Here is a 27,387-nt window from a genome sequence, read left to right on the forward strand (position 1 = left end):
ACTGAGGTGCCCTTGCCTAACTGAGGAGGGGTGTTGGGAGAAAGGGGCTGGAGGGAGGCTTGGGAGAGGTTGAGTCTGATGGTCTCTCTTTCCTTTGTGGAGACAAGTTGAAGTTCTCTGCTAAGAGCCTGGGTGGGGGAAGGCAGCTGGGTAGGAAGTTTGAGGAGGTTAAGAGAGTCTTGGCATGGAGTCAAGGGGCCTGGAGGAAAGAACCAGCCGCAGACAAGGGAAAGGACTGCCGGCCTCCACTGAGGTAGTAGCTGAGCCCGGCTTAGTGACCTGGTCCAGTGACCGACTGCCACCGCTCAGCTGCCAGTTACAAACAAAGGAAAGGCACATCGTGAGACTGACAGTGGGGCCATAAGGTTGGGACAGAGACAGTAGGGGAGTTCAAGAACTTCGAGAGACTCATCCATGGGCTCTGTACCTTAGAGTGAAGATAATGAGGGCCACCATCCAGGGGTCAGGGGATGCCTCAGTGGTCTCATGACGCTGATGACAGCCGGCAGTGTCTCAACCCCGGAGAGACCCATCTTCTCTTTTCCACTTCTTCGTTGTGTGCTGCGCTCAGCCCCCCAGCCTCTGAGTGTTCCCGGGTGTGGTGGCAGAGGTCACATAGCTCCCAAGCATGCGTAGACGACACATGCTATGGGCCTCCCATCCCCCGGAGTCACAGAACTTGTATCTGAGGAAGTGGCCGCCTGTCTCTCCAGCTCCCCCTCCCGTGGGGATCCCGGCCATGCTGTGGTCTTGACACATGCCACGGGCTGTGGAGCACCTTCCCAGAGAGCCCGGCAGAAAGCAGGCCTGGCTGATGAGAGGCCGTGACGTCCACATCGTAGACATGATTTTAACACCTTCGGTCCTTCACCTTTGAAAGAGAAATAATCTCTATTTCTAAAACTATATGGACATAAAGGCTGTTTTCTCTGAATACCATCTGAATCCTGCCCCAAGATCTGGTGAAAGTTACTCAAAGGAATATCCTTTAAAACTTAAAGAGAACTATCCTACCTGAAAATATTTTAATACTTAGCTTCTTCATGAGCACTTAGGTTCTTGGGCATCTGGGTATTAAAATGTTATCCTCTGTAGAAGATACAAGGTACCAAGCAGTGCTTGTGACCTGAGCAGCCCCTGAGTGTGCCAGGAGTTTTTAGAAAAGAATAGTCAGAACAGTTCATCTTACACTTAAAATACTAGCTGCCTAGGAAATTCTTATGTAAAGTTGTTTAAATAGAAGCCCACCATGTATTTCATAAAATGTTTTATGTGCAATAAATAGTAAATACAGAAAGAGAAAGTGATTCATTTCCTGGGCAGAAGTCAGTCATTTGCAGACAGAGTGCCTGCTGCGTGTCAGGTGCTAGATGGAGAGACAAGAACAGGAGCTTGTCATCATTCCTGAGGATTCTATGGTGTAGTGGAGGGGAGGGGCACAGAAGGAGGAGATCACGCAGTGTAAAAAGCTATAGAAGCCTCTCGCAAGAGCTGGGAGGGTAGAGTAAGTGATGAACTGTTTAGGACTGCCTCCCATCCCTTTTGAAAGAACAAAGGTGGGTGGGAAAAGGATTCAGAACACAGTACATCCTCCCCTGGGGGAATCTGGATAAGATTTGAGGGATAATGGAGCCGAATCTTCAAGGATGTGCAGAAGTTGGCCAGATGCAAAACATCCAGAAAGATGTCTCAGTCTCAGAGAAAGAAGGATCTTTGCAAGAGCGAGAGCAGTGAGCAGGCCTGGCAGGTGAGGGGTGTGCCGCGAGCAGCCCTGCTGAAGGGGAAGGCCAAGCCTGGTGACCCAAGGACCAAGGAGACCGTGGACGGCCAGCCAGCTCGCTTGTATTGAGTATCTTCCATATTGAGGATCAGAATCACACTAGCTTCCATATTGAGGATCAGAATCACACTAGCTTGCCCAAGTTGTACAGGGAAGTGATGGGCCCCAAGTCCGTCTCAAGTCCATCTGGCTTCCGGTCCTTTGCTCTTTTTCTCGCGTGGTGCAGCTGAAGAGTATGGACCTCACTCTATTGGTTGCTGGTCTTTAGACCTTTTATTAGTGGTACAGGTCTTTTGACAAATAAAATCCTAACCCCAAACTCTAGTATATAAGAACAGATCAGGTTATATTTCATTAGCTTAAATTTCTTTCATATTTAAATGCATAACTTACAAGATCAACTCGTGAAAGCAGTGGTTTTCTTTCTTTTTTTTTTTAAGATTTTATTTATTAATTTGACAGAGATATCACAAGTAGGCAGAGAGGCAGGCAGAGAGAGAGAGAGAGAGGGAAGCAGGCTTCCTGTTGAGCAGAGAGCCCGATGCAGGGCTCCATCCCAAGACCCTGAGATCATGACCTAGGCCAAAGGCAGAGGCTTAACCTACTGAGCCACTCAGGCACCCCAGTGGTTTTCTTTTTAATAAGCTCTTTCGTTTTGGAATCATTTTAGACTTAACAGAAAAGTTACAAAGACAGTACAAAGAGGTCCCAATACCCTACACCCAGTTCCCTCAGTGTTAACATCTTACAGCACCTAGGACATTTGTCTTAAATAAGAAGCTGATATAGGATGGAAAACCCCAAAGACTCTACCCCCAAACTACTAGAACTCATACAGCAATTCAGTAACGTGGCAGGATACAAAGTCAATGTACAGAAATCAGTGGCTTTCTTATACACTAACAATGAAAATACAGAAAGGCAAATTAGAGAATCGATTCCATTTACTATAGCACCAAGAACCATAAGATACCTGGGAATAAACCTAACCAAAGAGGTAAAGGACCTGTACTCGAGGAACTACAGAACACTCATGAAAGAAACTGAAGAAGACACAAAAAGATGGAAGACTGTTCCATGCTCTTGGATTGGAAGAATAAACATTGTTAAAATGTCTGTACTGCCTAGAGCAATCTATACTTTTAATGCCATTCAGATCAAAATTCCACCGATATTTTTCAAAGAGCTGGAGCAAATAATCCTAAAATTTGTATGGAATCAGAAGAGACCCCGAATTGCTAAGGAAATGTTGAAAAACAAAAACAAAACTGGCAGCATCACGTTACCCAATTTCAAGCTTTACTACAAAGCTGTGATCACCAAGACAGCGTGGTACTGACATAAAAACAGACACATAGACCAGTGGAATAGAGTGGAGAGCCCAGATATGGACCCTCAACTCTATGGAGAAATAATCTTCGACAAAACAGGAAAAAATATTCAATGGAAAAAAGACAGTCTCTTCAATAAATGGTGCTGGGAAAACTGGACAGCGATATGTAGAAGAATGAAACTCGACCATTCTCTTACACCGTACACAAAGATAAACTCAAAATGGATAAAAGACCTCAACGTGAGACAGGAATCCATCAGAATCCTAGAGGAGAACATAGGCAGTAACCTCTTTGATATCAGCCACAGCAACTTCTTTCAAGATATGTCTCCAAAGGCAAAGAAAACAAAAGCAAAAATGAACTTTTGGGATTTCATCAAGATCAAAAGCTTCTGCACAGCAAAGGAAACAGTCAACAAAACAAAAAGGCAACCCATGGAATGGGAGAAGATATTTGCAAATGACAGTACAGACAAAAGGTTGATATCCAGGATCTATAAAGAACTCCTCAAACTCAACACACACAAAACAGATAATCATATCAAAAAATGGGCAGAAGATATGAACAGACACTTCTCCAAGGAAGATATACAAATGGCTATCAGACACATGAAAAAATGTTCATCATCACTAGCCATCAGGGAGATTCAAATTAAAACTACATTGAGATACCACCTGACACCAGTTAGAATGGCCAAAATTAGCAAGACAGGAAACAACGTGTGTTGGAGAGGATGTGGGGAAAGGGGAACCCTCTTCCACTGTTGGTGGAAATGCAAGTTAGTGCAGCAACTTTGGAGAATAGTGTGGAGATTCCTGAAGAAATTAAGAATAGAGCTTCCCTATGACCCTGCAATTGCACTGCTGGGTATTTACCCCAAAGATACAGATGTAGTGAAAAGAAGGGCCATCTGTACCCCAATGTTTATTGCAGCAATGGCTACGGTCGCCAAACTGTGGAAAGAACCAAGATGCCCTTCAACGGATGAATGGATAAGGAAGATGTGGTACATATACACAATGGAGTATTATGCCTCCATCAGAAAGGATGAATACCCAACTTTTGTAGCAACATGGACGGGACTGGAAGAGATTATGCTGAGCGAAATAAGTCAAGCAGAGAGAGTCAAGTATCATATGGTCTCACTTATTTGTGGAGCATAACAAAGAACATGGAGGACATGGGGAGATGGAGAGGAGAGGGAGTTGAGGGAAACTGGAAGGGGAGATGAACCATGAGAGACTATGGACTCTGAAAAACAACCAGAGGGTTTTGAAGGGGCGGGGGGGGTGGGAGGTTGAGGAACCAGGTGGTGGGTAATAGGGAGGGCATGTACTGCATGGAGCACTGGGTGTGATGCCAAAACAATGAACACTGTTATGCTGTAAATAAACAAATAAAGGAATAAAAAAAAAGAAGCTGATATAGGAACCTAACCATTAACTATAATCTATACCTTATTTGGATTTCACCAGCTTTTCCACTAATGTCCTCTTTCAGGATTCAGTCCAGGAAACCACACTGCATTTAGTTGCAGCAACTTTCTTTTGCCAAACAAACACTAAGCCAGGAGTTCTATTGCATTCTCATACACTCAGCTTTGTGACTCACAATAAGGTAGTTCCTTGAACACTTGGAAGAAACTCTAGCTAGATGTAAAGAGGTATGAAGTTCTGGGCTACAAGCATGCAGGGTGAGTAGCCTACTACCAAAATATAATTGGTATAATTATCAGCTAATGCAGCCTAGAGAAGAATCCAAGAAGGCATACCCCACAAATTTGATTTAGTCTGTCTTAGCTGGGGCTGTCACAGAGTATGCTAGACACTGGGCAGCATCAACAACAACACTTAACTTTTTCCACAGTTCTAGGGGATAGAGGTCCTAGATGAAGGTCCCATCCATTTCGGTTCCTCGTGAGGACTCTCTTCCCGTGTCCTCACATGGCCTTTTTTTCGGTGTGTGTAGGACAGGGAGAGGGGAGTTACCTCTTTCTTTTGGATCGGAGCCCCATCCTTATGACCTCATTTAACTCCTAAAGACCCTGCCTCCAATGCAATGACATTGAGGGTTAGGGCTCCCCCCAAAGAAATTTGGGAGGAGGAGAGACAATTCAATCCGTACGTATTATTTGGTAAAACACTTGATACCTACAATATTAAATATATAGCTCATACTTTAACATTCATTATTATATAAGTTGAAGAAGATGTATTATCTTTGGGACAGATGGTCCCAAAGCAATGGTAAGAAAAAAACGTTAAAAGTGGTCATGTTATAAAAGCTGTTAGCCAAAGTTTTCAGGTGGTCGTTGGATTTTACAAAGGTGCTCTGAAGAAATCCCACATCCTTCAGAATAATGCGGAGTAATGCCATATAGTTACTAATTATTTGTTACTGGTTTGGGCTGTGAGTTCTAGAAGTTACTTTTCCATGTGAAATGTTACTTACTGTATTGAAACGGTACAGGTACCTTCACACAGAGTAAGAAACCACTAAGATTTATTTTGCTTTTACTGATAAATAACTGGATAACTTTACCTCAACCAGTACTGAGTTCTCTCTCTTGCCTACTGCCTCTCGGTTACTTAAGGCAGCGTCAAGAGTGAGCTGCATTACCTGTACTGGATACTGTGAGTCGAGGAGTCCGCAGCCAGTGTGTTGAGTAAAGGGCTATTATTGTGGCTGTTCCTAGTTTGGGGACGGGGTGAATGATAATATTGTTAATCAAGAAGAGTGGAAGAAGGAATAGATTTAAAGGGAAGAGTGAGTCTGGGGTTTCTTCAGGACATGCAGGGAGATACATAGTCTTCATCTCGGGAACTTCAGGGAAAACAGGTAGCATTCTGGGATAGCTTTGAAGTCATCATTTGAAAGTAAGTTGGAGAGAATTTTTTTTTTTTTAATGAAAGAAGGTATACCACTGGATCAGTGTATTAGGGACTAGAAAGATCAATAAAGGGAAGAAATAATTTAGGTTTAAAAAACTGCAGTATGCGGGTGCCTGGGTGGCTTAGTGATTAAGCGTCTGCCTTCGGCTCAGGTCACGGTCCCAAGGTCCTGGGTTCGAGCCCTGCATCAGGCTCTCTCCCTCTCCCACTCCCCCTGCTTGTGTTCCCTCTTTCTCTGTGTCTCTCCCTGTCAAATAAATAAGATCTTTAAAAAGAAAAAAAACTGCAGTATGAGTGACTAGTTGACCACACTGTTTCTCTAGGAAACGTGTGATATTTTATTGGAGTAGCCTGTTAATGTTCCAACAAGCAATTTGGTCAGTTGTGGTATTTTCAATCACTAAAGTGTTGAAGCTGTAATTTTACCACAGTAAAATGCCATCACGAGTTTACATTCGCCCCTTGGGTTCTTTTATCTGTCCCAACTTAATTGGCAGATCATTGACAAAATGTAATTGTATATATTGCAGGTGCACAATGTGATGATTTGAGACACATGTACATTGTGAAATGATTGCCAACAGGAAGATAGTGAACACATCCATCACCTCACACAGCTAGCTCTTCTGTGTGTGCATGGTGAGAGTGTTTAAGATTTACTATCAGCAAATTTTCACGTGTGCAACCCCCATTATTAGCTGCCGTTACTGTGCTGTACCTGAGATTCTCAGGACTGATTCATCTTATAACTGAAAATATGGGCCATTTGACCTCCATCTCCCCATTTTTCCTCCCCCTGGCCACTGCCATGTAAGTGATACCATGCAGCATTTGAGTTCCTGTGTCTGGCTTATTTCACTTAGTGTAATGCCCTCCCATGTTCATCCCTGTTGTCACAAAGGACAACAGGATTTCCTTCTTTTTTATGGATGATCATATTCCATAGTATATATGTGTATATACACATTTTCTTTATCCATTCATCTGCCAACAGATGTGTAGGTTGTTTCCATGTCTTGCTCTGATGGGTAATGCTACAGGGAACATAAGAGCACAGATATGCCTTCAAAGTACTGATTCCATTTCCTTGGACTATATGTATACCCAGAAATGGGATTCCTGGGTCAAATAGTAGTTCTATTTTTCATTTTTTGAGGGACCACTATACAATTTTCCATTATGGCTACACCTATTTACAGTCCCCCAACAATGTCCAAGTGTTCTCTTTTCTCCACATCCTTATTATTCTTATCTTTTTGGTAATAGACATTGTAACAGATGTGAGATGATTTAGAAACTAAGAAAGCAATCCCACTTGTAGTAGCACCCCAAACAATAAAATATTTAGAAATACATTTAACCAAGGGGGTGAAAGACCCGTGCACTGAAAACTATAAGACACTGATGAAAGAAATGGACAAAGGCACAAATAAGTGTAAAGATAGACACCCAGTGTTCTTAGATTGCAAGAATTAATGTGGTTAAAATGCCCATACTACCCAAAGTTAGCTCCAGATTCAATGCAATCGCTATCAAAATCCCAGTAGTATTTTTCACAAAAATAAAAAAAGCTATCCTAAAATTCATGAAGAAATGCAGAAGTTAGCCCTGACCAGCTAAAGCTATCTTGGGACCAAAGACAAAACTGGAGGCACCACACTTCTGATTTCAAACTACATTACAAAGCTATAATAATCAAAGCAGTATGGTACTAACATGGAAACAGACACACAGACCAACAGAACAGAATACACAGCTTGAAATAACTCCACGTGTATATGGTCAACTAATCTTCGATGGTTTTCTTCAATAAATGGCATTGGGAAAACTGACAGCCACATGCAAAAATGAAACTGGACTCCCGTCTTATACCACACAGACAAATTAGCTCAAATTAAAGACTTAAATATAAGACAGTGGGTTCTTAAGTATATAGTTCAACTGGAACAGTTGCACCCAAAAGTACAAGTCATTTGACTCCAGAGCTTCGGTTTTAGTATATAGTAAAAAGTCATTGTTTTTCATTGCTGTAATATACTTGCTTTTTCCCTGTTACCAATTCTCACCTTTCCAGTTCACGTTCCCACTTCTCTAGAGGCTCGTGGAAAAAGTACCAGATGACCTGGTCTTTCCGCAGTCTTTGGGGGGGAAAAGCTGCCTCCATCTTGAGCTTGGTTCCAGAGCTCAAGGTGTTCACCAAAACTCTGCCCTCGGGGCTGCTCCTAAGCCTGTGGTAAAATTGTAGGAAAGTGCTCATGGGTCTGTTCTCTGTTTGCAGGTCGTCCCCATGCTTCCCAGGCTGCTGTGCGAGGAGCTGTGCAGCCTCCATCCCATGACCGACAAGCTGACCTTCTCCGTGATCTGGACGCTAACCCCGGAGGGCAAGGTAACAACTTACACACGGGACCATTTCGTTCAGTGAGTCCCTGCTAATCACCCTGTGGGTGCCTGGGGCCAAGCTGGAATCCTGTGGTGGGAGGATGAGGGCACTGTAGGGACCACGGTAGCCGCCACAGGGGAGAACAGAAAAGAGCCCCCTGTCCCCCGAAGAGCCGTCAGTCCACTTAGAAGGCCAGACTTCTAGAAATTAGAAACAAGTTACTTGTTTTTTATCTTTTCTCAGAGGAGGGAAGAAATTCTGTCAGCAGGGTCAAGTGGGGAGGCTTAGGGCAGGAGATAATATGGACGTGAAGGCAAATGTGGCTTGGCGGTGAAAGAGGGAACATCCCGAGAGGACATGTGGGGAAAGGGTTGTGAGTTTGGATAGGTGGGGTGAAATCAAACTATTAGGAGCCGCAAATGCCAGTCACAGATGACTTCTGAATGTTAGCATCCCTCTGAAGTGTCGCGAGAAAGGTGCCATTGTAGGAAGGTGAGTGTTCCAGTGTTGTGCGGGTAACCCAGTAGTTTGAAGATGAATTTAAAAAAAAAAAAAAGAAGATGAATTAAATTGGCAGGAGGTAATGCTATCATCAAGGCCTGCGGTGATGAAACCGTGGATCAAGAACAGAAAGGAGAAGAATGTCAGCAGGCACTCCCTAAAGATAGGGTCTAAGTAAGACAGATAAATGGAAGATAGCTCCAGGAAAAAAAAAGAAAACCAGTCTCCTCCCCCACAAACAGAAACAACCCTAAACATCCAAAAAAAAAAAAAGGCAACAATGAAGTAAGATGTGGCATTCAGTGGAATGTGACACAGTAAAGCTGTGACAGAGACCACGTGGGAGCATAGGAAATGTTTATGCTGTGATATTAAGTGGAAGTAAAAAGAAGATATTGAATTATAAAGACGTTCCAAATAAAGATGGAGGATCAAATCCCACATTCACTTTCATTCCCTCCCAAAACCTCACTAAAACAACAGTGAAGAGATTTTTTTTTTTTTAAGACATAAACCCACAAGGACAAAGAGAATGGGAGAGCAGACAACAGCAACAAAATTTTGGAAGCTGGAAGCAGATGGATGAGTGGTAACTGACTTAGCAGTCCCGAGAAAGCTGAATCCTGAGCCAACGATAGAGAAGGCCAAGAAACAACCCGACTTGACATAGCAGAACCCTAAAGAAATTCAGAAATTGATGGCACCACTTAACTCCACAAACTAGAGGAGAGGTGGGTGAAGAGGAAACTGACCGTACTGCTTGAAAATTTGTTTAGAAAGATTGCCCCTGCCATAAGTTGGAAGAAGACCAGAAATGTATCCTCTGGACGGGATAAAACAAAGGATGTCTAAACTAGAGGACACCAAACACACCTGATGGCCATGGTCCTTTGGGAGAGGTCCAGTGAGTGCTGGCATCCTGAATATTTAAAATCTCAGCTTTCTTTTCCAACCAAGCCCAGAATTCTGGTCATCAAGCCTTATACCCTTGAGTCAGGAGATAGGAAACTTTTTTTTTTCTTTTTGAGGAATCTGAGTGTGATGAAGATTTAAAGATAAGAACCTCAGGGGCTTCATCACCAGTAGCCCAGCTGTGTCTCCCTGTAGAAAAGCCTAGAGGCAGAAAGCTCCACCAACACAAGCAGCGCTTTTTAGGATTTCATTAAAAATCAGCACTTCAGTATTTCACTCTCACATATGAAGAGACAGCCAAGGAGCACCTGGCTGGCTCAGTTGGTGGAACAGGCAACGCTTGATCTTGGGGTCATGAGTTCAAGCCCTACATTGGGTGTAGAGATTACTTAACAAGAGAGAGAGAGACAACCAAGACCAGAGCCTTTGCCATGAAATAGAAAAACCAAGGCAAACAAACAGAAAAAAGCAACTAGGGCAAAACAGCCCCTATGGGGGAAAAGAAACTATCATTTATAGCCCATGAGAATTTTTTTTAAAGAAATGATGTCATGGGGCGCCTGGGTGGCTCAGTGGGTTAAGCCTCTGCGTTCTGCTCAGGTCGTGATCTCTGGGTCCTGGGATCAAGTCCCGCATCAGGCTGTCTGCCTAGCGGAAGCCTACTTCCCTTTCTCTCTCTCTGCCTACTTGCCTACTTGCCTCCCTGCCTACTTGTGATCTCTCTCTGTCAAATAAATAAAATCTTAAAGAAAAAAAAAAAGAAATGATGTCATAACCTCAAGATACTTTACAAAAGAAATGGTTGGTGCAGGAAGAAAGAGCTCATGAAAATTTAAAACATGATAGAAGAAATGAAGATTCAAGACTCTGGTTGGAAGACAGAGCTGAGGAACTGTCCCAGAAAGAGATAGAATAGATAAGAAAATTAGAGAACTAGTCCAGGTTAGCCTGTATCTGTTCAGTCAACATTCCAGAAATAGGGAGCAGTCGAAATAGAGGGGGAAGAAATGATCAATAAAATAATTCGGGAACTGTCCCTTTACCCGAGGATGTGACTTTCCAGAGTGAAAGCACCCAGTGCCCCAGCACCGTGGTTGGATATACATCGTCTCCAGGCCACAGCATCATAAAATTTCAGAGCATCAAGGACAAGGGAAAGATCCTTTCAGCTTCCACGAAGGAAAAAAGAAAAGTCACATACAGTATTATCAGGTCAGAATACCTTTAGACTGTTCTTCTATTATAAGCCTAGTAGCTAGATGGCAATTGAAACAAAGCTTCCTGGTTTCCAAAAGACTGATTTTTGTGCTAAAATTCTGTACCAAATAAGTTCTGAATAAAATATGTGAGTAGGAAAAGACATTTCAGACATGCAAGGCCTCAAACAAAAGAAAAATGTATCTCTCATATACCCTTTCTCAGAAGCTACTAGACAATGGGCTTTACCGGAATGAAAGTAAGTCAGGAAGGAGGAAGACCTGGGATTCAGGGAGCAAATAAACCAACCCAGGAAAGCAGTGGAAGAATCACCTAGATCACAGATTGGGAAATTTTCTCTGAAAAGGACAAACTTTTCCTGTAAAAAATAGTACTTTTTTTTTTTTTTTTTTTAAGCTTTTAGGCCATTTGGCCTCTGTCACAACTACTCAGTTCTGCTGTTGTGGTGCAAAAGCAGACAATACATAAATGAAAGAGCATGGCTATGGTCCAATGAAACTTTCCTTAAAAATAGATGGCTATCACTACATGTTGGGCATTAAGGAGGGCATGTGATGGAATGAACATTGAGTGTTCTATGCAACTGATGAATCACAAAATTCTACCTCTAAAACTAATAATACACCATATGCTCCTTAGATTGAATTTAAGTTAAAAAGAGAAATAGGTGGCAGGCTAGATTTGACCCCTGGACCATAATTGGCTGGCACCTGTAGATGATGGTGAAGGAAGCCCTTAGGGCACTGGTCCTACAGAGGTATAGAAGACAGTCAGTCCAGAATGTAGCAGGCCAGAAGGCTCTAAGAGAGATGTCTTTAAGAAAATGAAATGGTTAAAACAGCTATGTGTCTGAATTTCTTGAGAAATGATTTAGACCAGCAGTTATAGAACTTACTTTTTTTTAAAATTTTATTTATTTATTTGACAGAGCGAGAGATCACAAGTAGGCAGATACGCAGGCAGAGATAGAGGAGAAAGCAGGCTCCCTGCCGAGCAGAGAGCCCGATGGGGGGCTCGATCCCAGGACCCTGGGATCATGACCTGAGCCAAAGGCAGAGTCTTTAACCCACTGAGCCACCCAGGCGCCCCAGTTATAGAACTTTCTGGTCCCAGGACTTGTTACACTAAAAAAAAAGTCTTTGATTACCTCAGAATGCTTCTGTTCATGTGAATTACCACTGTTTACCCTATTAGAAATTAAAACCAATAAAAACTTAAAGCATTTACCTATTTAAATTAAGGTAATAATAATAAGCCCAATCTATTAGGTTAACATAAATAACACTTTATGAAAAACAATTACATTTTCTAAAATTTAGAGAAGCTGGCTTTATATTTTTGTAAGTCTTTTTCACATCTGTGCTAAAGACATTAAACCAGGTTCTCATGTATGCTTCTATATTCAAACTGTTGGGATAAGTTATTTTGGTTGAATTACATTTGTGAAGAAAATCCAGCTTCAGACAGATAGGTCATTAGGAAAGAAAGGTGTATTTTAATCACTTCTTCAGATAGTTGTGGATGTACTATACCAGAATTTGGCAGTTTCTTAAAAATTAGTTCCAGCCTAGAATCCGAGACTGTATCTGCTACAGACTAAATTCTGTACCCCCAAAACTCATATGTTAAAGCTCTGAGGCCCCCAATGTATATTCAAGGTACAGCCTATAGGGAGATACTTAAGGTTAAATGAGTTCATAAGGGTAGGGCCTTGATCTGATAGAATTAATGCCTTTATAAGAAGAGACCTGTGAGGACACAGTGAGAAGGTGATGCCTGCAGGCCAGGAAGAGAGCCTCTCTCACCAGGAACCACACTGGCCTTCCCAGCCTCTAGAACTGTGAGAAATCAATGTCATTTAAGCCCACCTCACTAAGGTATGCTGTGAGGGCCACCCCCATAGATTAATACAATATCAGCTGAGGTTTTTTTCAACTGGGTTACAGTAAAATCTGTTTATACTTTAAATGGATCTTTTACCCATACAGTGATTTTTTTTTTATCATGTACTTAGAAAGTTTACATCATTTAGAAAACACTGGCTCATTATGCTAATCTCTTAAATGTGAACATATTTCATTATATGATCTCAAAATACCACATTGGTTAGTGCCGCTGCTGATTTAGGTAAGATTTTAAGTATTAGGAAACACGCATTCATGTGTCAGATACGAGGTTTCCAAAATTCTGATTTTTGCGAAAGCTCAAATTTTATCATGGGCAATAAATAATGCAGTTGTTTTCCTCAAAGTGCCAAAGAACCACAGCTTGAGTGATATTTGTTCCTTAAGGTAAAAATGGTGTTCTGTAAAAAAAAAAACAAAAAAAAAAACAACAAACCAAAAAACGATCAGTTTAGCTTACTGCTCAAAATTACAGAAATACCTTTTCTCAAGACAACCATCCTACTTGAGCAAGCAGCATAAGAAGACAAGGACTCAAGGATTGAGGCATAATAAAACTAAAAACTTGTACTGCGTCATCAAGAACATTCTGAAGCGAGGTAGCTTCTTTGTTGCTACGGACAAGGTGGTAGAGGGCACCCCGGCCCCTGATGTGGTTTTGCTGTTGCCTGATTCCTAACAAGGCAGTCAAACTTTACCCCACCAGTGCTTTTGTTCTGTGAGGGTAAATGTCAACGCGTGGAAAAGGACAAAGAGTGCCTTAGTATTATTATGAAAATAGCATTGACCTCATAGGCCCATGAAAGGGTCTCAGGACCCCCCAGGAGGCCACGGACCACACTTTAAGAACCACCGTTTTAGGGGCACCTGGGTGGTTCAGTCGTTAAGCATCTGCCTTTGGCTCAGGTCATGACCCCAGGGTCCTGGGTTCAAGCCCAGGTTGGCCTCCTGGCTTGGCAGGAAGCCTGCTTCTCCTTCTCCCACTCCTTCTGCTTGTGTTCCCTCTCGTGTTGTGTTTCTCTCTGTCAAATAAATGAAATCTTTCAAGGAGAAAAAAAAAAGAACTACTGTTTTAGACAGTTGGTAGAAAGATTGGGGTAGATTCATGTACACAGTATACAGAAAAATCAAGCAAATGAAGATGAGATAATTATTAATTCTAGTGAAAGTAAAAAAGTGGTGTAGGAAGAAACAGTCACTCTTAGTATGTACATAGCCATAATACTTTATTCTGGTAGTGATGATGTCACCATCGGGAGGATGAGGGCCTGCAACGGTTATGTGGGTTGGTTGGGTGAAGGGAGTGCATGTGGAAAGAAAAATAAATTCTCTTCTTCTATATTGAAGAGTTTTCAATGCCTAAAATTGAAAAACCAAGAAGTGGTCATCAAGCAGGCTAGGTAGAAAGATGAAAGTAGTCAGCAACATAACCACCTGTGAAAGAGGTTACCCTTGGCAAGGAAAGGGACAGAGGGCTGCTGGTTTTCATAACTAGACTTTAACACTATTTGTCTGCTTGAACTATGGCTACTTTAACTTCTCAATTTTTACTTTGAAAAATTTCAGGTATGCATAAAAGTAAAGAAAATAGCCCATAAACCCACCATCCCTATCTCCTGGATTCACTACTGGCAACCTTCTCCCCCCACCCTTTCTTTCTTTCTAAAGTATTTTAAAACAAACCAGAGACATCATGTCATTTCACTCATATTTTGATATGTGACTTAAAAATTTGGACATTTTCTTGCATAACAATAATTCTAAGCACCCCTAACAATTAATTCTGATGCCTTGGTGTCATCCACAGCTGAGTCCATAATTACATTTCCCTGATTGTTTCCAACTGATTTGTCACAAGTGGAAGCAAAACAAGTCACACACGTTACGTTTGGTTTTTACAACCCCTAAATATCTGATTATAAGTTCCTTTTTTTTTTAATTTTATTTATTTATTTTAACAGAAAAAGATCACAAGTAGGCCAAGAGGCAGGCAGAGAGAAAAGGGGAAGCAGGCTCCCCGCTGAGCAGAGAGCCCCATGTGGGGCCCGATCCCAGGACCTTGAGACCATGACCTGAGCTGAAGGCAGAGGCTTTAGCCCACTGAGCCACCCAGGCGCCCCTATAAGTTCCTTTTTAAGAGTAAAGAAGTAAATATGATCTGAGATACAAAGAAGGAACTGTGAAGACAGACAGTATGCTAGCAATCGGTGGGAACATGCATGGGGGAAAAATATGAATGGAAAAAGACAAGAAGGAAATAAAATAGAAAGCCAATAGTGGTTGTATTTGGGTAGTAAAAGTATGAGTAATTTTTTCTACTTTTTTGTATTTTCTAATGTTTTTTTGAAAACATATATTTTATATTTTTATAAATGCTTATTTTTGCAAAAGTTGAAATAGAAAATAAAAGCCCATAGAAGAAAACTGACTTGAGTCAACAGAAAAGAACTTTGAATCTGAATTATGCCTGCCAGCCTCAAACCCAAGAAATAAAAAGCTGCCTGATCTAATGAGCTACTAAAATACGAGGGTCATAAAAGAAGCACTCGAAAGAGGCGAAGTCTGAAAACTCCATTGGTCTTTAAGGTTTCTGTTGGAGGCAGTATCTGGTGAGCAAGCCTTCTGGCATGTGAGGGGCTGGAGAGCAGGTGTGAAGTAGGCACGGGGTCCAGAAGGGCACCAAACCAAGCCTCCCCCAAACTAAGCCAAAGAGGAAATGCAAGGATTTGGGCTGGGGACCATGATGGAGCAAGACCCACTGGCCATAGCCTGCACGACCAAGAGACCACCTGGTGGGTGGGCCCGGTGGGTTGGTTGTCCTGAGATGTAGTTTTGCATAAGTACCTCTTACGGTCAAGATGCATAAAATGAGATGTCAGACGTCAGACTCCTGTCCGGTGGAGGCGGGGGCGGGGGGCTGTTCAAGACCCTGGCAAGGAACAAGGAAAGCCTGCATTAACCTGGGGGGTGGGGGGAGCAGGCAGGAGGAGGGTCAGGGAGCCGGAGGAGGCCATTGAGGAGAAAGGTGGCCCCGCATCAAGAACCCAAGTAAATGAGGAGGAGAGCAGCCAGTGCCTGATGCTGGGTTTGTATGTGGTAGTGGCTGCTCCACTGGTAATGACTTGGACTTAGAAGGGGCCAGAGTAGCGCCCCCTGCGGCCTGCCGCTGCTACTACATGGCCACCAGCCTCACTGGCAGTTGAAGTGGACAAAGTTCTGCATTTTTCCTTAGTCACCTAGAATGTCTTACTTTCTGGAGCAGGCATGACCAGCTCTAGAAAGGTCATTCCAACTTTCTTAAAACACCCACTAGATTTTTTTTTTAAAGAGCCACACTAGAAAATCTTGGTTTTCTATGGCTTTCATTAAGCCAATGCCCAGATTTTTAGGTCAATAAACTGGGAAGGGTCTATTTTTTTAATTGTTTTTATTACCATATAATGTATTATTTTCCCCAGGGGTACAGGTCTATGGATCATCAGGCTGAAGGGTCTGTTTTGAGCACATTTCTCACATACTGTTGGTGAGAGCATTTTCTCTGATTTCGAAGTTTATATTGTCGTGAGGGAAAACAAACCTAGTGACATCTTGTGCTTCATAAGATCCAACTCTGGTACCAAGAAATCCACTTTGACCATGAGAGACCAGTGACCTTGTGATCTCCAGCACTTCTGTCTCCCTTGGCACTAAGGCTGTGCAAACAGATACCATGTCCTGTGTGCCCCGCTCATCAGAAGACATCTTCATTTGAAGTCACCTTTGTAAAAACACCAATGTTATGCTTTGAAGAGGTCATAAGCAATAATTGGACTTGATTACTGAGTCCTTGAACCTTAGAACCATGAAATGTCAGGGTCAAAGGTCAGAACAATAATGGAAGGGTCTCACAATGATAGTAGCGATCCATGGCTTGCCTCTCCCACAGTGTCCCCGCCATGTGCCATCTGGCTCAGCTGGAATATGGGAGTGTGCTCCAGAAGTTGCTTATTTCAACTTTAATCAAGGGCAACCTCATTTCAGCCATTGATGCAGGCCAAAACCCAGAAGGTCATTATTGACTTTGGTCTTTCTCTCACCCTTCACATCCAGTCCACCAATAAATCACCTCAGCTTTGCCTTCTAACTGCCTCCAGAATCTTTCCCCCTTCCTTACTGCTCTGAGCCCTGTCACCTGGGGCCAAGCTGCCATCCCCCACCTGGACCACAGCGGCCTTCTAACTTTCCTCCTCACCTCGGCTGCCCCATTTCATCTCCTATTTACACAGTGGTCAAAGCGATCCTTCTAAGTCAGACATTAGGTCGTGTCTCTCCTTTTCAGAAACTCTCCAGTCTTTCATTCAGAATAAAATCTAAAAAGTCTTTACAATAGGATTTTTTTTTCCCAGTTATTTTCTCCCTGTCTTCTCTGCTAGGAATGCATGGACTACAGAGTTATCTTGGGACTAGAGTCTCTTCTCCTTTCCTGGAGCACCTTTGCTCACATGGGAAAACCTGACCTTTCTTATAAAATTGACCTCTCCCCTAGGCAGCCACTCCCCAGCCCAGCTTCCATGATCTGACCACATCGAGAAATCACACTCCCCAAACAGCCATGTTAGAGCACCTGTCAGGTTTCTGCCCATTCCCAGTAGTTCTAGGAAAATCTGTCCAGGCCCTCCCTGATGCACCCATGTGGAATGTTGGACATTGTGGGAGACCTGTGGTGTCTGCCAGTTAAGCTGCCAGTTAAGCTTAGGAATCCTTTTTATTTACTACCAACATCGCTGTCTCAAACCTTTATTTGTGGCCCCAGTCTTCCATGCTGCCTTGCTCTCCTCTTCCCTCAAGATCCACCATTTTCCCAGGTGACTTTCAGTTCTTCCTGGGAACCAGAGGGACCAGCTGCTGGATCTGCTGAAAACCCCCTTCAGAGAACCACAGTCCCTCTCCATCTTCCCTCATCCTTTCCCTTCTCTTCATGCAGTAAAACATGCACCCATTCCAACTTGGGCTTAAGGCCTGTGTTGTCTAGATCTTTTAATGGCGTCAGCATTCTCTAAGCCACTTGGTCTCTCAGTCTCTAGCTTTCATCACACCTGCCATATCACATCCATTCTGAGTGCTAACATTTCTCCCTTTGCCAGGTGTCTCTAATCAGTCCTCTCTCTTCTATTCCTACAGTCGCCGCCCCCTGCTCAAGTCCTTGCCATCCTCCCCTGGGTTGTTGAGAGACCCAGTTCATGGCTCTCCATTCTATTTCCCCAGTGCTGTTAGATGACCTTCCAGAAGGTGACTCTGGTCCCATCACTCTGTTGCTCAGCATCCTCTCACAGCATGGTGGTGGGCTAGGATTTCCCACAGAAGTCCAGTCTCCAGAGTGTGATGTACACAGACCTCTACCCACTCTTCCCCCATTTCATGACTGTCTGCCAGCCATCCTCCAAGCCCCGCAGACTCTACTCTTGCCACTGAAGGGTTTGTTTGGCCTCCATATTGCCATAATCCAAAGACCTTATATATGCTTTCCCCTCTTCTTAGCATGTCCTTCCCCTCATCTCTACCAGCACCAATCCTACTTACCTCTGAGACCCATCTAAAATGCCACTTCTTCTGTTACTAGTCCTTCCTTTATTCCTTTGGTAAAGACTCATTGAATATTTGCTCTGTTTGGGTATGACACAAGGTACTGAAGATACAGGAATTAAATATACATCAAAATAGAAACAATAGTTATCTCCTGATGGTGCATTTATAGAGTTCTTTTTCTTCTCCACTTCCCACCTGTATTTTTTTATGTTTTCTGTGATTAATGCCTATTACCACTGTAGTGAGAGAAGAATGAGAATTGCTTTGAGACTTTTTTTTTTTCCTGTTTCCTTTTAATAACCAGATAAGAGATACTGGAATATGTTTGTAGGCTATAGGGGAAGGCGAATAGAAAAGGAGCTGTTGAAAATGAGGAAAGAAGGAACAGATTTTTGGAGCCAGGTCACAAACAACTGGGAGGCCCTGACCCAAACCTTGGGTCGGGATTAGCCCTCAGTAGGAGAAGAGGACCCCCCACCTCGCTAGCACTCCCAGCTCGGAGGGAGTGAAGAGTGGGGACCCCTGCTGAAGTCCTGGAAGGTGCTCCCTTCCTTCAGAATCCCTTCTCTCATCTCTCCACCCTGCAGCGCCTGACTGCCCTTAAGAGCCATTTATGCACAGATCTGTTGTCCTTCTAGATCTTAATGTCCTGGTAAACAGAACCCACTCTTAATCTTATAATCTCCTCCCCATGCTGCACAGTATCACATGTGCTCGAAAATGATTCCTAAAGTAAACTGCATACCTGTTTTCAGTCCCTTGTTTATTCAGTCTGTGTAAATGAACTGGGGTTCCCCCGGGCGAGGCCTTTTTATCTACAGCAGTCTTCTTAGCAGTCCTGAGCCGTGTCCTGAGAGCTGAGGAGGGCTTCCCATGGCTCACGTCGTTGGCAGAGGCTCACCACCTGCTTCCCCACACGGACCCCTCCACAGGCTCTCACCCCCACAGCTCCCCAGGTGCCACCTGTGGGAATCCTGGGAAACTTGAAACAGAAAATGGTGTGCGCATCCTGGGCTGTCGTGGTGTTCGCAGCAAGCCCGCAGAGCCTGGGCTCGTGCAGTGTTGTGTCCCCTCGGGCTTTGGTTACCGACACAGAAACACATTGTTGGGTTTTGTGTTTCATCCTCAGACCCTACAGTGAAAATCCGACCCCAGTAGCTCCCAGTGCTATTGCCCAGAGACAATAGCTTCTTCCAAGGCTGATTCTGAGGATAATAGAAAAGTTCCCCAAATATCCATCTTTAGTTCTTCGAGGAGGCCCCGAATATCCACCTTCGAGGAGGCCCCGAATATCCATCTTTAGTTCTTCGAGGAGGCAAGGGCAGAATTGCTTTATGTCAGGCCTGTAGGAACAGCCCAAGACCAAAGGAGCCTTTGGAAAAACTCTGCTGTGTTCTCGGGGCCTCTCATGACCCAGTTTGCTAATGAATGCACTGGGCAATTAGAGGCTTACCTAAGGGTCACTTCAGGGTAACAGCAGACTAAATCGTGAGCACAGACTTTGCTGGGAATCCTTAGGACTCAAGTAAGGATTCAAAACAAAATACCTTCAAGAGATCAAAAACGAAACCAAAAAAAAATTTATAGTTTATAAAGCTGTCAGGCAAAGAGCTAAGAATTATTTTTAATCAGCTTATCTCCTGCATTTTGATGTTATTAATAATGTATTTGAATTAAATCTAAAAATTCGGGCCTTTGGGTTAGTAAACAATACAACGGGTCGCTTTGGTAGGTGTCTTTAAAGGACCTCTGTGTTTAAGAGATGGGCCAGGTTGGTCTTGTTGAAAGGCTAAAGGTGAGTAAATGAACCTCAGTGGCTTTAGAAATTTCTAATTTTGTATTTCCTGGGTCTGTCTGAACCCAGACCTCAGAAGCCTCCCTCCCTTGCTCTCCTATACTTTCTTCCCTCTCCCTCCACCTCTAGCTTCCTTCCCACAGCCTCCCCTTAGGCCTCCCAAGTGCCATACAACTGTCTGAGGTAAAGAGAACACTTTTCCAGGACTACTCAGGTGTGGTGCCCTCATCCTCTGTCATAGGAATGGAATTCTTGTCTCCTAACCACATCCGGGCCTTCAGGCTCCTCTCACGTTCTTGCCATTTCCTAGGTTTCTGAGGCAAACGAGGAAGTTGCCTCCTCTCCCTCCTCTTAGGCTTAGAAGTCTAGACAGCTGCCTCTTGATCAGGACGGGAAGGGACCCAATTATAGTCCGGGGTCAGCAGGCTAGGCTGATAGCAGATGGCTTAAGACAGTAGAAGAGTACACAGTTTACTTAGGCTTGTTTTCTATAAAATAAATCTTCCAGAAAAGTCTAGTGCATAAACAAACTGCCTTATAAACTACAACCGGCTGGCAAACTTGCAGCCCTCTGCTGTGAGCCCAAGCTCTGTCCTCCCCACCCTTGGCAAAGGCCTGTGGTGGGCCCAGAGCAGCTTCAGAGCCTCTCCACACAGCAGGAGAAGACCTGGCCAGGCCTAAATGAAGGATACTGTGGACCATGTTTCCATCGGCTCTCTACTCTGTAATCCTAACCTGGCCTTCTTCATTCTTTAAGAAGTGACGGGACGAGCAGAGGAGACCCCCACTCGCTGCTCAGCCAGCAACCACCTACCCTGCTGGCTGTGCCCACTGCAGTCCCTAGCACCTTCCACCACAGATAGGTCGCATCTGCCCCTCCCAACCGTCTTGGAGCCCTTCCTCATTCAGCCTAGTTCCTTTTCAGAAGTGTCCTTGGTACCTTTGACTTCGGGAGGCGCTGACCTTCTTTTCAAAGTAAATTTTAAAATATAGGTGGATGGAAATGGACAGTTTTCAAAGGATACATTTCCTCACAATTCTGTATCTGTAAATTAGAGAAAGTTGGTTATGTATTTGAGGCATGCTTTGTCTCCTTTACCTTACTGTTGGTCTCAGCTGAAATACAGTGTATTTGGCTGTGGTGTGACACTGAATTTTGAATCTTACATAGTGAGACACAGACCCAGTCTTGGCTGCCAATGAGGAGACTGTATGACTTTTCAGACTGCCAGCCTATTTTCTCAGCTATGAAATGGGCTGATTGGTGCACTCCCATTAGACGAGTTGAAGAGATTCTAAAAGGCAGTCAATGTGAAAGCGCCCTGCAGCCCAAGGGGGCCAGATGCCCTCCAGGGTTTTGCCCTCCAGGATGAAATGGCCCTCCAGCCATTTCCTCGCTTACGCGGTATGGGAAAGGAGGTCTGGAGGTACATGTTGTGCACTCCTTCCTCAGCAGGGTGCTTCCAGCCATCTGCCCTCAGTGCCTGTTGGCATAGCATTTAAGCCGACATTTAGACAGCCATGTCCTAGAGAATATGCAGGAAACTTGCCGCCTGCAGAAAGGAAGTGACCCAAATCCCCTGATGAAGCAAAGGAGAGGAGGACAGGATCTTCTTTCGGAAGGATTTTGTTTATGAAGCTCCTCGTGGCTTTTTTACTTTTTCCATGAAAAACTCTTTGTCCTTTTGTCTCCTGCCACTGGCCCTGGTTATGGACAGGGCGTTGATGTGAAGACAGTTTCCAAATGGGAGATTAATGAGGTGTTCCATCCAGAGAGGAACCTTCCTCCCATGCTGTAAGGCATGCTGCCCCTGGGAACCCTGCCCCACCCCCATTTGGGTCTTCGCTTTCTTGCTGCCCTTGTATGTAAGGCAGTGATGGGTATCCTTGCTTCTCTGCTGCCTCGCTGCTTTTTCCTGGCCTAGGATTTTCTTTTTTAAGATTTTGTTTATTTAGGGGCGCCTGGGTGGCTCAGTGGGTTAAGCCACTGCCTTCGGCTCAGGTCATGATCTCAGGGTCCTGGGATCGAGTCCCGCATCGGGCTCTCTGCTCGGCAGGGAGCCTGCTTCCTCCTCTCTCTCTGCCTGCTTGTAATCTTTCTCTGTCAAATAAATAAATAAAATCTTTTAAAAAAAAAAAGATTTTGTTTATTTATTTATTGAGAGAGAGAGTGCATGCGGGGGGGTGGGGCGGTGGAGGCAGAGGGAGAGAATCTCAGACAGACTTGGCACTGAGCCTGGAGCCCGACCCAGAGCTCAGTCTCCATCCTGAGATCATGATCTGAGCTGAAGCCAAGAGTTGGACGTTCAACCGGCTGTGCCACCCAGCCGTGCCCCCCAGCCTCAGAATTTTTTTTAAATCTGTGCATAGGATGATTCCCACAATCACTGGATTGTGTTAAAGCAGGATAGGTTCTGCTGCCTGAGGCCACTGTCCCTGGGCCAGGATGTTCCTGATGGCTCTTCAAAGCTTCCTCTTCAGCCCTTTGTATATTCAGAAAGAAGTTTGGTGCAGATTTTTCTAGGATGCAGGCGTGAGCGGGAAGGGGTGCTCAAGTAAGGTGAGAGCACTTAGGAAACTTCTCGTCTGCGCCATAGTCTGGTTTGGTGGTGTTCGTGTGTGCTGGTAAGAAGGCTGCCTGTCATCGACTGATAAGGAAATAAGCTAAAGGAGCAGAGGTGCCCATTAGGGGAAAATTGGCTCAAACTAACTGAGACAGTGTAGCCTCTGTGTGTTGCTCTCAAGTTTTGGTAAGGAGTGGTAGACTTCTGATTTTGCCAAGTTACAGGTAATAAATTTTAAGAACCTTGAGGATGAAAAGTGGCCTCTAGTCAGCACTCAGCACCATAATCAGAGGGCTTTGAGGGAGAAACAAGCTCTGTTTAGAGCAAGGACATATGGGCTTGGAGTTGGCAGAGTTTCTGAGAACCTTCTGGAACTTACTGCAAAATTTGGTGCATAAATATTTCAAAGGAGAGGACCTGGGGCTTTCTTTAGATTCTTTAAAGTAGTTCTTGACCCGCTAGTTTACCTGAAAATAGATGCCCCATTAAGGCTGGTGGGAGACTGCCTGACCTATGTGTGGTGGTTACCCATAGAAGTGTGCTGGGGTTTCCTGCGTCCTCCAGGAAAAATGGGACACAGACCCCAGGAGGCCAGATAGCCTATGACTTGGATACCTGAGGGAATTGGTGGAACTACTCATAAGGTGTGTGGAATCAAATGGAAAGGGAAGTTTCCCCAAGCATGCTAAAGACAGACTGGCAAACAAAATGGACACATAGAAGGAGCAGGGTTGACTAGGTTTGGAGTGCAGTGGAGAAAAGGAAACAAGCTTAATCTCCAGGGGAAAACTTTGTGACCACAAGAATGAATGGGTCGTGGCCCTGTCATTCTAGAGGAGCTTGGAGCGACTCCATTAGTGGGGAGTTTTCAGGAAATGTGGATGTAATAGAAGGACAAGTATGGGCTGACCTTGAAAGGGGCTCTTCTGGAGACCTGCGTGCACTGCTTCCCCACCAGGACTGTTGGACGATACCTCGAGTTGGCTCTCTCATTTCTCTTGCATTCAGCACACACACAGACACCTCCTGAGAGCCAAATTCAGGACCTACTTGCTGCAGCAGAAGAGTCATGAGCACAGTATTTGAATCACTTATATTTTTGGATAGGAGTGGTTCTTGGAATAATCCAGAAAGTGTAGTTTAAGGGTTGGTTTTTGTTGTTTTTAAGAAAATTAAAGTCTGAATTACAGATCCAAGACTCTATGTATAATGAGGCTCTTTGCACTGAATCAGGAAAAGGAGGGTAGTTTTTACCATTCTCTTCCTGTGCTTCTCAGCTGCTATTTTAAGAGTACTGGTTCTTCCTTCAGGGGAAGGTTGGGGTATTTTAGGGGTCAGTGTCTCTCTTGCCTTCCAGCCAGCATGTTCCATAGAGGCTGTGTGGTGTGGACAGCTCCTCTGGGCTGGGCTTTCTCCTTTCCCCTGGAAATACCCATGGATCCTCCAGATGGCTTTTTTTCAGGAAGCATATCTTGGAGGTTGTGAACAGAATGGTTTGGTCTGTGAAAAAGAAGGCAGAGGGGATGTTTGCAAGTCCAGGTAGAGAGGTCCCGCAACTGATTAGACCTCCTCCCGAGCCCCCTCTGCCTCTCAGAACATCTGGCTTTTCCTTGCCCATGAATCCATTCCCCACAGTATTTCTCTCAGAGCTTTTCTACTTCTTCATGCCTTTGAGCCCCACCTAGCCCCCCTCATCCTTTGCCTTCTCCCCCATAGAGTGGAGCTAGAGTGGAGCTTTCCCCTCCCCACTTCTCCCCCAAGAATTGTCTCCCTCGCCTCCCCTTTCCTTTCTGACGCCTCTTCAGGCCACTCTTCCTCTCTAGTGGATGGGTGCCTCTTCCCCTCACCCCACAAACCCAGCACAATCCTCCGTCCCGCCAGCCCCCCAGAAGCAGTCATCCACGCTCATTACCTTTCCTCCATCAGCCGTGCACCTATCCTTAACCCTGAGCTTCCAGAACTTCATTCCATCGTGGCCCACGGAGGAGCCACTACTATTTGCCTCACCCAAGGGCTGTGTGCACCGGCCTGATGGCAGGTGGATCTGGCTTCCCCGACAGTGGATGGGCCCACGGTGGCAGCCTCTCCAAGTCCACACACAGCACAGGGCCTGAAATTGTAGTTTGCCTCTTCATCACCACCCTGCCTCCCGCCCCATGCTCTTCCCCCTAAAAAGCCGTCCAAAAGATCACCAAGAAGCAAGTGTGACATGCAAAGATTTTTCTTTGTTTTTATCTTCCTTGACGTCCAAGTGACATTTGACTCTCCCTAATGGTGGCTAAGAGCTCAGACTCAGGCCGTGGCTTGGTTCCTGGCTGTGCCTTTCCCCAGCCTGTGACCTCAGACAGGTCTCTTACCGGATCTGTGTCTCAGTTCCCGCCTATCTGCAGTGTGAGGATAACAAAACTATGTCATAGGATCGCTACCTGAAATGGCTGATCTGGGGGAAGCGTCTTGTCCCCTTGCAAGTGCTCTAGGTATGTCTGTTGTGGCTTCTGAGGACTCCTTTCTTTAAGTCCCTTTCCCCTAACTCTGGACGACCTGATCTTTCTCCTGTCCCTTTGAGCTCTCTCGTTTTTTGTTTTTACTCTCCAGATTCTCTTTTTGCCCCCTAACATGGAGAGGTGGTAGAGAATGCAGCCTTGACTCTCCCTTGCCCTTTCTGTCTTTCTCTGACCTTCCTGCCAAGGTTCCCCACCCGTAGATGAGTCATCGACCCAGACCCCAGGCCCGCACCCAAGCTGCCTGCTACATAGCCCACCATCTGGATCTCCTCCCTGCCCCCAGACTCAGCAGTCCCAAAAATATTTTAACATTTGTTTTGTTTTTGTTTTAAAAGCAATAAATGCTCATTATAGAGAATACAAGCAAATTTTAAGGATAAAATATGAATCAGCAGTAATCCCACGACAGCAAACACCACTGCTCAATTTGGGTGATCTGTCAAGCCCAGTGGGCCTCTGGCCTGGGCCAAGTTTCCCCCCAGGGATGTTTGGCAATGTCTGGTGATATTTTTGGTTGTCAACTTGGGGTTGTGGGAGGGGCTGCTGGCATCTATCAGGCAGAGCCCAGGAATATCACCACACATTTTACAATGCACAGGCTAGCCTGCACAACAAAGAATTAGCCCACTCAATAGTGCTGGGGTTCAGCACAAATTTTTACGTAAATGGCCCAAATAGAATAAGTCGGAATTCCTTTTCTCTTTCTGCCTCCATCCTGCTTCTCTCACCTGTGTTCTCTGTTTCTGTCAGTGACCCCACTTGTCTCCCTCACCCCATATCCAGTCCATTACCAAGTCCTTACATTGCCCATGTGACACATCTTTGCCTTCTGCCCATCCCTTATCTTTCTTCCAGTTTTGCTGTTAATGACCACTCACTCAAAGTAATGGAAAGGTGCTCCAGCAGGCCCTTCACCTTGAGTTTCCCTCCAGCTGGGCCTGGCCTGTACCACCTGTGTGCTTGGAGACCTTCTCTCGACCTCCACAGCCTCTTAAATCCAGCCCTCGGAGTCTGAGCTCCCTGAGGGCAGCAGTTTCCTCGTCTGATCGGTTTCCGTGCCTAGCTAGAACGTAACACCATTCTGAGCACAGGGTTGGTGCTTGGTAGATCTCTGTAGAATGTGTACAGATGAATGGTTGCGTGAAAGAAAAGCTTGGAAAAAGTTCTCCTGATTGCCTCTCAATCTGTCTTTGCAGATCCTTGGTGAATGGTTTGGTCGGACCATCATTCGCTCCTGTACCAAACTGAGCTATGAGCACGCACAGAGCATGATTGAAAGCCCGAAGGAGAAAATCCCGGAGAAGGAGCTGCCCCCCATCTCCCCCGAGCACACCAGTGAGGAGGTGCACCGGGCTGTCTTGAATCTCCACGGAATCGCAAAGGAGTTACGCAAACAACGGTTTGTGGACGGCGCGCTGCGCCTGGATCAAGTCAGTCACTTCTTTTTTTTGGTGCAACCAATAGATTTGACTTACGCTTGAACCCAGCATGCGTGAGGTTCAACATGGCAGTCTTGGAATCTTCCCTTCTTCCTTCCCCAGTCATGGCACTGAAACAGTGTTCTCTGAGGCAGGCAGGGACTAACTCTCTCCCGCCCTCCACACTTCACAGGCACACGAAGCCCACTGACATGAGCCAAGGCAAAAGAGTGGTGTCTGTGTGGGTGGCCCTGTGACCAGCACTCCCAGCTGGTCTTTCCTGGCCAGGCTGTAACCCAGCATTTGAGCCTTCCCTCACTTTCTACCTCACATCCCTCTGAATGGAGGTGGGGACAGGAACAGGGAAGCTTACAAGGCAGCTGACCAGTATCTGATGATGAGGCTTTTAAAAAACGTGTTTCTTTTTATCCCTTGTCTTCCAAAAAGAGTCATATGTTTATAAATTCTAGATTCATATTTAAAGAGGCAGAGAACTGAGGAGATTGGGGAATGTTGACTGTTGAGGAACATGGCAGCCTGGAATGGTACTGATTACTTTTATGTATCACAGCTGCTCCTGTGGCCCCCTGGGACTTAGGTAGCTGTCGCTCAAACTTGGTC

At 44.8% G+C, this 27,387-nt stretch overlaps 1 protein-coding gene across 1 annotated transcript in view; it reads left to right on the forward strand.

The window, feature by feature from the left end:
• DIS3L2 (DIS3 like 3'-5' exoribonuclease 2) overlaps positions 1–27,387 on the forward strand; it is a 367,036-nt gene that overhangs the window by 269,031 nt on the left and 70,618 nt on the right. Inside the window, exons 12-13 of the mRNA XM_046019310.1 lie at positions 8,284–8,391; positions 26,545–26,778. Of these exons, the coding sequence (XP_045875266.1) occupies positions 8,284–8,391; positions 26,545–26,778 (342 nt within the window). The remainder of the gene's footprint in view (positions 1–8,283; positions 8,392–26,544; positions 26,779–27,387) is intronic.

Source organism: Meles meles, chromosome 9 (assembly GCF_922984935.1).
Source record: "Meles meles chromosome 9, mMelMel3.1 paternal haplotype, whole genome shotgun sequence".
In the NCBI taxonomy this organism is placed as follows: domain Eukaryota; kingdom Metazoa; phylum Chordata; class Mammalia; order Carnivora; family Mustelidae; genus Meles; species Meles meles.